The sequence below is a fragment of the Platichthys flesus genome, chromosome 15 (genome assembly GCF_949316205.1).
Source record: "Platichthys flesus chromosome 15, fPlaFle2.1, whole genome shotgun sequence".
Lineage (NCBI taxonomy): Eukaryota > Metazoa > Chordata > Actinopteri > Pleuronectiformes > Pleuronectidae > Platichthys > Platichthys flesus.
Window position 1 is genome coordinate 21,921,818 of NC_084959.1, and position 10,016 is coordinate 21,931,833.

At 39.1% G+C, this 10,016-nt stretch overlaps 1 protein-coding gene across 2 annotated transcripts in view; it reads left to right on the top strand.

Annotated features, from left to right (window-relative positions):
- opcml (opioid binding protein/cell adhesion molecule-like) overlaps positions 1 to 9,408 on the top strand; it is a 322,773-nt gene extending 313,365 nt beyond the window's left edge. For both annotated transcript variants that reach the window (XM_062406602.1, XM_062406601.1), the window contains 4 exons: positions 5,355 to 5,492; positions 6,108 to 6,228; positions 7,042 to 7,193; positions 7,493 to 9,408. In XM_062406602.1, the coding sequence (XP_062262586.1) occupies positions 5,355 to 5,492; positions 6,108 to 6,228; positions 7,042 to 7,193; positions 7,493 to 7,593 (512 nt within the window). In that variant the 3' untranslated portion in view covers positions 7,594 to 9,408. The remainder of the gene's footprint in view (positions 1 to 5,354; positions 5,493 to 6,107; positions 6,229 to 7,041; positions 7,194 to 7,492) is intronic.
- The last annotated feature ends 608 nt before the right edge of the window (positions 9,409 to 10,016 follow it).

Consider the following 10,016-nt stretch of genomic DNA (forward strand, 5'->3'; position numbering starts at 1 on the left):
TTTGAGTTTTAATAGACTTCTTACAACCCATACTGATCTCTGTCATGGAAAGAAGTTGTATCCTACAATATGTGGTCTTTTCCATTGTAACAGCTATAATTGGACTACAGTAATCTTTCTTTAAAAAGCTGCACAGAGTGGTGTCTCAGCAGCAGAGCTTCTTAAGCTAATAGCTAATATTGCAGAGGTGCTCCACTGAGTTCTTTACGATGTTCATTTATACCGGCTGCCACTCAGGCACTACAATTCCTCTCCCATTAGTCATCCAGTCATGCTATTTAGAACTGATGTCGTATTGATGTTTTAGATTAGCTAAGCCAGAGTAATATATGAGGAGTATGACTTCTTTATATTAATTTCTATGGTGTGTTGACATTATATCATAATGCACAGATTGTAACCATGCCAGGTCATTATCCAATCCTTTATGTAAACTTCACATGTTGTCACCTGCATGCAGTGGAAGAACTGACGTTTCCTAAAAGGAATCAACATAGGAGTCTAGTCCTGTATTGTATTCACTTCTGTTTTCAAATTGTGGTCCGGATGCTGACACTACTGTTAACAATGTGAGAAAGTACACACACACATGCAGATGCTTACACAGACATAAACACACACACACTTCCAGTCTCAGCAGTGGATTTAAGTGGAAATCAGCAGATCCACACACCAGCAGCCGCCTTCATGTGTTGAAGTAAAAACTAGAGTTTCAAGCTGTCAGCACAGTTTAAATCTGAATCTGCAAGCTCTAAATAGGGAAAAAGAGGAAATAGTTTCATGAACAAAAACAGCCATTTTTTTCAGGGAACTGAGATAAACATTTAAAAGGACCAGGAATAAAGTATAACTTGAAGGGCAGACTCTTGGTCAAGCAGGGATTCGTTTTCAAAGGTTTAATGTAAAACTCATAACAAATAATGAATTAGGTGACAAAGTGAATGATCACAGTGTTCTGAGTCTAACAGTCCAGTGATCAGTCTTCCAGAATCCAGGTCCAGAGTTCAGAGAGTGTAGGCAGACAACGGCTGGCACCAGTCCAGTACAGAAGAGAGTTAGTGAGAACTGGCTGAGCGTGGCAGTAGCAGAAGGTACAAGATCCTCCACAAAGCCAAAAAACATAGTGATTAATATTTAGGCGGACAGGTAAGTAGCAGAAGTTTCAAAAAGATTTTGCAAAAGGCAGAAGGTAGGAGTAGGCCAAGCATTTTGATCCCTATGATGAATGACCTGGTCCTTGTATAAAGCAGGAGGTGGTCGCATTGACAAGGTGATGAGACACAGGGGCGATTCACAAGAGAGACAGAATCCGGAGGCGACATTCAGCCAGCGACACACACTGCCAGGAGCAGGACCAAGTAGGGGACTGGCAACAGCAGCACGAAACCCGGAATTAGAAGAAAAGAAACGAACAAATCCATAAGCAGACTGCACAATTATCAACAACCAGTGTGTAGCATTAAGGAATATAATATTCATAATGGTGTTTTCATTGGTGTATAATTACCTGAAACTGAGATTCATTGGGTTTGGGGTCTACAAGTGTATTTTCTTCCACAGAGTTTGCATTGCTCATATTGCAAATAACAGACACAAGGAAACACAAACTCTAGAAAGGCTCTTTCAATTTTCATGTTGTGCAATAGTAGGAGTAGATTTGATGTTGGCTAATTATTAATAATCATGAAATATGATTATTAAAATACAAATTATTTATTAAAAATGATAAAGCTATTCATTAAGAATAGTAAAATTATTAATTAGAAATGATACGGTTATCCATTAATAATAGTTAAAATAATTAATGAAAACAATAAAATTATCAATTAAGAACAATACAATCTGTAATCATTGCTTATTGTCGTGGGGCACCAACCTGGTCACAGGGACCAACAATTCAATCTTTAAATATCAGTCTCAAATGATATAAGTTATATTAATAATCTCAATATTTAACATTAATGATTATATAATAAACAATGAACGGTTTTAAGTTCGAACACAGGCTATAGTAATCCAGCTGTATTCACATACATATGCACAAATAATCACAGAAATACAAATACTTTAATTACAGAAGTATTTGTTAAAAAGGGGAAATAAAGTTAATGTTATTTCAATGATTCCTCATTTAACAAACTCCAATATTTCAAAGGTGGTAACAACAGCAGCAGCACTTATCACAATTGTCACACATGTAATACGGAGTATCTATGTGTGTGTGTGGTCGTGTGTGTCTGCCTGTCTGTGTGTGTGTGTGTGTAAGAAAGAGAAAGGGGAGTGGCTATGGCGTAATGACGAGGTCACGTGGTGACGTCCTCTGGCCGAATTCAAGGTGATGTTACATTCACGTACTTTCAAGATGGAGGTTACCTAAGTGAAGCCACGTTGCGAAAAGCAAAATGGATGCCGGTCACTGACCTTAACAAAGGGGATCTTTAAGACAAAGAGATTTCTTATCTCGTGGTTTTGGCGCCGAATGGCGTCGAGATGTATAAAGGCTCTTTAAATCTAGATTTCTCCATGTAACATGAAATGTATAAATGTAGGTTGGGACGTGTGTAAAAACAGGTTTAGGAGAAAAGAGAGAGAGAGAGGGAGAGATAGAGAGAGATCAGGAAAGCTCTCAAAACATCGTCAGAGACAACTACTAGCGAAGCAGGCAATCCAGTTACGTGAGATTTATCTTTTAACAGATGTAAATCTCCGCACAATATCTCTGACGGTAACACGTAAAAAGGAAGCGCCGTTTTGTAACCGCATGCTTCTCGAAAACACAGTAGACAAAGGAACCGGATGTGACGTCTCAGTCGTCGTGTGTTACCTGGCTTAAAATAGATCAGCGATCTACAAACAAACATACAATCAAACAAATGACACGCTAAGTATTTAAACTAGTCTCTGCCCAGACAATAAAGCCTCTTACTGTGACCTCCGCGGTGTTGCTTGCGCGTGGGGCGCAGGTTTTCCGGAAGTCCAGTGAATCTCTCAGGATGCGTGCTCGAACGGCGGATTCCTGGAAAACAAATCAGTGAAGTCCTGGCCTCTTAAGCGGTGCTCCGGTGGGTCTCGTGGTTGCAACGAAGGTCAGCGCTGGGCCGAATAGAGCGAACTTCTCTTGCTCTTGGAACGGAATTCTGCTTCTTCTCTTCTCTGACGGGATTCTGCTTCATCTCTTCTGCAGGGAATGAACAGCGGTGACGCAGATGTGTATTTGGAAAGAAAGTCTCTGAGCTCGGCCAGCGAGCGAGTTCCTGTGCTCGGCCTTTTCAAGTTAAAAACAAAAATAGTCTTTCAAAATAAGTGTTGACTTAAGATAAAAGAAAATAGAAGCTAGAACAAACTTTTGTGGATGTTGCCCCCATTAGAGCTGGAACATCTTAGAGGCCCCGAAGGGCCCTGGTCGAAGTCCTGAGCAGGGAGAATGAGCAGCGATTATTGATGTCTCTTATTCTACCTGAGAGGTCCTGCCTCCTTGAGGTGCTGGTCATAGGATGATGCTGGCTTTAAGCCAATTGAGTGTCAGAGTTGAACCTCAGTGGGCGGGGCTAGGAACTCAGCGGGGGTCCTAAAGGCTCTTCAGGACATTTTCCAACCACCAGGGTGAGATTCTTAGGCCTGCTGGAGAATGTTTTCCCGCCAAAAGTTTACAACCCTTTGTCTACCCACCGGCTCCAGTGTCTGGTGCTCAGCCTCTGGGCTCTGGCCCAACACTGAAGACCATCCTAGTTTGGAGGGGTGAGGAGAGGAGTATTCAGTTGGACGAAATCTGCAACTTTACCACTAGATGCATACAAACTTTAAATCTGGGGGTTTTGGCTGTATTTATATATTTGTACTAGTACCAACCAAAGTGTGAAATAAGATATGCCAGTTTGAATCAAGGGATGTTTGTCTGCATGCTCAGTAAAAGAAAAGAAAGGTCAGATCCTACGAATAGATGAGAATTCGGAATTAAACACAACACAACGTTATTATATTTTCCACTTAGGTGTCCACAATAAGTATAATTTCCCTCTTGATTGTAATGTTCCAAAGCACAGTAGACTCAAACAAACAGTAATGCAGTTGCGACCTAGATTGTAATAATCCAGTGTAATTGAATGCTAATGAGGTAATAAACTATAATTTTTAAAGTAGACCTCCACCCTTGGCCATCATTAAAGCAGCCAGCCTTTACAAGATAGTAAGTAACTCAAAAACATGTTGTCACCCACACTCTGCCTAATGTAGTTATCCATGATGAAAATGTTCAATTACCAGTGCTAGTTGTTCCCCGGGTTATATGTAACAAGCTGATTATCCCCAGCCCACAACCTTTGCAGTGAATCCCCAGCCAACAGTGTCCACAGCTGAGGATTTGGAAAACACAATGATATTATGCTAATGTTGAGCTATTGCTGGATTGACATTTCCACTGATTGGGATTAGTGCTCCTATCCATTTCCCCACCCACGCTCCAATATCTCAAGGTCTCTCTGTCACCAGAACATGCTTTTAACATCCCCAGTGTCAGGGCTAATTTGTGGTGTTACTCAAGTGGGTTTGTTTTCGAGGAAATACATTCATTTTCATTGTGTAATGATACGATGCTCTGGGCTCTCTGCCTTCTGGGGACATTCGGAAATGACAAATACCCAATTCACAACCTCCCACTGTGGTCTGTCGAGATTTATTTTTATTTTTTATTTTTTTAATTCATATCTTGAGATCCTTATAAAGAATAACCAGACTGTCATTAATTCACACATCCTAATATGAGAGGAGGATATATCAAACATGTTCTAAGGTGGGGCGCCCTTAGCTCAGTTGGTAGGGCGTCCCCCCCATGGGCCTCGGCCAGCAGCGGACCCGGGTTCGATTCCAGCCCGCGGTCGTTCTCTGCATGTCACTCCCGTCTCTGCCCCATTTCAACTCTGTCTCTAAAAACTATCAATAAAAGCATAAAAAATGCCAAAAAAATAATCTAAAAAAAAAAAAAAAAAACATGTTCTTAGGTTGTCTACCTAACTTATATTCACTTGTGTCTGAAAATTCATTACTTGACAAACAGTGCATTTTTATTCAATCTGCCAGCTGTTTTTTTTATCATTCCAAGTACTCCAGAATATTTGCATAGCATGGAGGGCCAGTTTTAACTTTCTATTTAAATCAGCAATTCACATCACTTGAGTACTTCAACCTTGTGCCTAGAGCCAACCAAACTGTAACAGAGAGCCTGAATTACAAACTTGCAAACTGGATATATGGATGGCAAATGTATAACCTGTTGTAGACTGTCTAACAAAGAGTAAATATGTGGAACCTGCATTGTTTTTTTAGTTTTTTAACTCAACTTGAACTTATCTCCACAGGCACCCATGCATTTGTGACGGAGGAAGAAAACCTGGAGCTGACAACCATCACCAAAGAGCAGTCAGGGACATATGAGTGCATCGCTTCGAATGACATCTCGAGCCCCGATGTCAGGACAGTGCAAGTCACCGTCAACTGTAAGGGCCAAAGTTATCACATACATGGTCAAGTATTTAAGGGGAAAAAAATCATGACATATGGGGTTCAAACACACACACACACACACACACACACACACACACAAAACAAAGTTAACAGCTTTTCATGGATAAGCAATGTTTCCAAATAAACCCTGAGTGTGTGAATCTGTTGCAAATGGTCAGTGTTTGTAAACCATTTTGTCCACAGTCCTCATCCTAACCACCTCTGAATGGGAACTCGTTGGACTTGTGATAAAAATGTATGAACCACAGAAATGAAATCAAACCTAAGAGGCTGAAAGTATTTTTGAATTTACTGTTATGGTGTATCTGCAGTCTTTATAAATAAGCAACTGCTTTCACTGTCTCTGTAAAAAGATTTACAGAGAGACATGAAAATTGCGAGGCTTTGTGCTTTCAAAAGTCGAGTAGTTCCTCATGGCCGAATGGAGAGTCAACTGGCCGCCGTCCCATATAATGAAACTAACTCCCTCACATTCTTTATTTGTGTCTCAGCTTGTTCATCAAATTGTCAGTTCACACTTAAATAGGAGTATGAAGAAGCCCAAGCCACAAAGCAATTTAAAAATCTTGTTTCACTGTATTTTATAGATCCACCCTTCATTTCTAACTCGAGGAGTGCAGGTACTCCAGTTGGACAGAAAGGAGTCCTGCAGTGTGAAGCCTCTGCGGTCCCGAGGGCTGATTTTGAGTGGTACAAAGAAGACCGCAGGCAAGTTTTCTCCTCTGAGCTCTTCACCAAACACTGTAATATTGACTGCTGTAGGGTCTGCACTTACTTTAATTGAAATATTCAAGACCAGATCGTCTTTCTTGGTGTAATGCCTTTTTACTGATATTCTTGTTTCAAATTATCTGCATCTGATGTCATCAAATGATTCCTCATGCCCTGCATTTTTTCCTGGGATGTATTTAATCACATTATGATAAAAATAAAGAGAAACTATTTGCAGAGCAGATTGGACACCAGTGCAGCACTCCGTTTGTGAAAGTGAGGTGTTTGCCTTGGAGGTTCTGAGAATATTCAAGGCTAATGCAGCTTTTTGCTGAAGGCTGGAGACTTGAAAGATGTTCATGAGCAGTAGTAAGAGCTGATATAAACACAGGCTATGTTGCACTGTGAAATGATCCCTGACGCTGACAGGCGCATTGCCCGTTAGTCCCCAAAAGACAAAATCCGTCCTTAAGAATAAATTGATTGAGGAAGCTGATAAAATTGCATCCTTAAACACAAAATAAGGCAATGAAACAGGAGCGGAGGAACACGAAAAGCAATGAGTTAAACAGAAGGAAAGTTTTGGTGCGCTGACGGATGAAGACCACAAATGGGCAACTACTTCAATAAGTCGGTGAAGAGTTTTAGCTCTATTAAGAAAACTCTTCATAGCCTGCAGCTGTGAATGGATTTCCAACTTTGTGTAGAGATAAATCTTAAGTACAGTTGTTAGAGGTTTGACAAAATGCCAAGGCAAACCAATACAGAAAATGTAAGTTTTTTTCTGTTCTCCTCCTATTTCTTTTACAGGCTCTTCCATGGCCTAAATGGGGTTAAGATTGAGAATCAAGGTAAACAGTCAATGCTCGTCTTTTTCAACGTCTCAGAAGAGGACTATGGAAACTACACCTGCGTTGCCATGAACACCATGGGAATCACTAATGCAAGCATAATCCTTTATGGTAAGAATATATATATAATAATAACATGTTAATTTTGTTTAAATTAAGTTATATGTTCTTTGCATACAAGCAGTTGTACACATAGCTAAAAAATCGACCACTTAATACTCTACATTGATTTTATAAACTTTCCTACCATTCATTAACTTCCATGGACATCTGAAGAAAAAAAAAAAAAATCATATATGTTCCAGTCAATCTCCATTCATTCTGAGACAATGCTTTGGTCCCAGCACTGGTTTGAACTGTAGACATTCCTACCCTGTTGATGGAAAATGTGTTGTGTCATTCTCCCCCAGGTCCCAGTGCAATCCATGATGTGAACGGTGATGCAGTGTTGCCCGGTCGCTCCGTTTGCCTCCTGCTGAGTGTCACCTTACTCCACCTCCTGAAGTTCTGATGTGAGATTGAAAACCTTTGAGCTTCTCTCAGCATCAAACAGCGAGAACAGACTATTAGTCCAATTAGAAGAATGGAAATCAAAGAGCGACAGTGGTCCACTTTTAGTTATCTCGATTTTTTATTTTTCTTTTTGGCTTTGCAACAGAGTCTGCTCTCTGTCAGCTCGCGTCTGAGGAAGTGAAAATGTTGAATCATACACTAATTTGATGATGGTAGAAATACTGAGTTTGTGTCTCCCCAAACCTTTTTGTATGTGGAAAGGAAAAAAAAAAAAAATATATATATATATGTAACTGGCGATAGTTGACTGTTTATTGCCCAATATTGAAGTGAACATTCAGATTATGATTATTGTGTCACGTCCTGTTCAATATCTGTACAATACCATTAAGCTTTTTTTAAGTAAACAACAAAAAGGGGAAAAATGCAATGTGATTGTGAAATTTTACTGTATTTTTACAGTTGTATGCAAAACAGAATAGATCATTCTTGATAAACAGTTGATTTCTCAGGCAACGTCCTTCATCATAGACCATCTGACTTTATATTTTTGTTGTAGTGTTTGTAGAAAATGTACAAATGTGTACAGATAATTCCTGCACTGTTGTTTTTTTTCTGCAAAAGGCATACACTTATCAATTGGCATTTCTGAAACTCCTAATCCCAGTGTCATAGCAGCTTCATGGCATATTCATGGTGAAAGTCTTAAAGCGTTTCCCGCTTAACATTTTTGTGATGTTTCATTTAGGGCGCGAGTGGTTGAGCTGCCTCATTTTCTCCAGTCACAATTAATTTATATGAAGTTAAACTGTTCAACTGCCGGTAGTGAGGATGCATCAGTGAAGTCTCATTAAAGTAGGTGGTCTAATTATCAACATGGCACTGATCTGACTTATTATTAAGTGGTGCTGTTGATTTTAAGTTGAGGAGAACTAAATTTAATTTGTAAATTATGCATTAGTATACTTTTGTTATTCAGAGGTCATTGTTTAACACTGCAACTTAAACAATTGTATAGTTATAATATAATTTACCATGGCTTAAAAAGTTATGTATAAAGATCTGCAAAAAACTCATTCATATTTAACATATGAGCCTTGAAAGTAAGTTCCTCAGGCAGCCACAGTGGTTCAGTGGACTTTTATGCAATTGAGGCCTTTTTGTTAGGTTTGCAGAGCCAGACAGGTTGCAGCTGATCAAACATCATTATTGATTATTTGTTTTTGTTAATATATCTCTTCAAATCCTTAGATTAAAGTATCAACTACCAATCAGTTAGAACTTGCGAAGTTAATAAATAAAAATACACAATAGTAAATATTTTTCCCCAGGAAGTATTTATTTATTATTCATATCTGTATAACCTTTTTTTAACTAAAAAAATAACTAATTGTTATTGCTACTAATTGTGTGGCTATGCAAATGAAAGTATGCACCGCACTACGCAACTATAATGACAATAGTCTAACTCTGACAAGACTTCAAGCAAACATTTATCACTATTCGTTTATTATACAGAAAAAAGTCTTTAATCATATTTCTCAACCGAGTATACATTTTTTTTTAAATTTTCCTGTGAAGTGGTGAAGTAGCTGGATAAACTATTTTATCCATTTAGAACCTCTTTTTTTGTAAAATAGGCTTGTGGAGCCGAGGAGTGTTTTGGTAGTATCAAATCGAATCAAAAATAAAAATCGTGCACTGCTCCATTTAAGCCACAGTTGATACAAACACGAATATTTTGTGAGTGACAGTACAGTAAAACCAATTCAAATGAAAGTTCCTTGTAGCTGCTATGAGCCCCCCCCCCCCCCCCCCCCCCCCCCCCGGTGTTCGGGATGCGTGCTTTTAACCTGGTTTGCCCCAAGATAAATGGCAGATGCTGCAGGAGTGACTGTTGTGTTCTGTGGTTGGTGGATGCATATGAGAGGAACGTTTTACAGTTTGCCTCGCACAGAAATTTCCAGCGACCAGAATATACAGTACTTAAAGCTAAAGTGATTGATAATGTGATGTTCTGCTATTGTCCAGTTCACACCTGTGCATACCTGTGAGTAAGACGTGATTTGAAGACAAAACAATAGGGTTGAGATTGATGTATGTGGGAATGCTTTTGTTGTACTCACATGTTAAGTTATGTGCTTGTGATTGATGGTTGAACCAGTCAACTGGACAGGACATGTCACAGGATGACAGGGGAGATTCAGATGCCTGCAAAACTAAAGTTAAGGGTCATTGTAACGGTTTTCATCTCAGATAGAGGAATGATAAATATTGATGTCAATGAGCTTGAATCAATTTGTTTCAAATCCCAATTAAAACAGAACTGATACTGGAATTTACTTAAGGTGTATTTTTGCATATAACGATGAGTATCATTATTGTGGTGACAGGTTGTACATTTTTATGGATTAAGGTTTT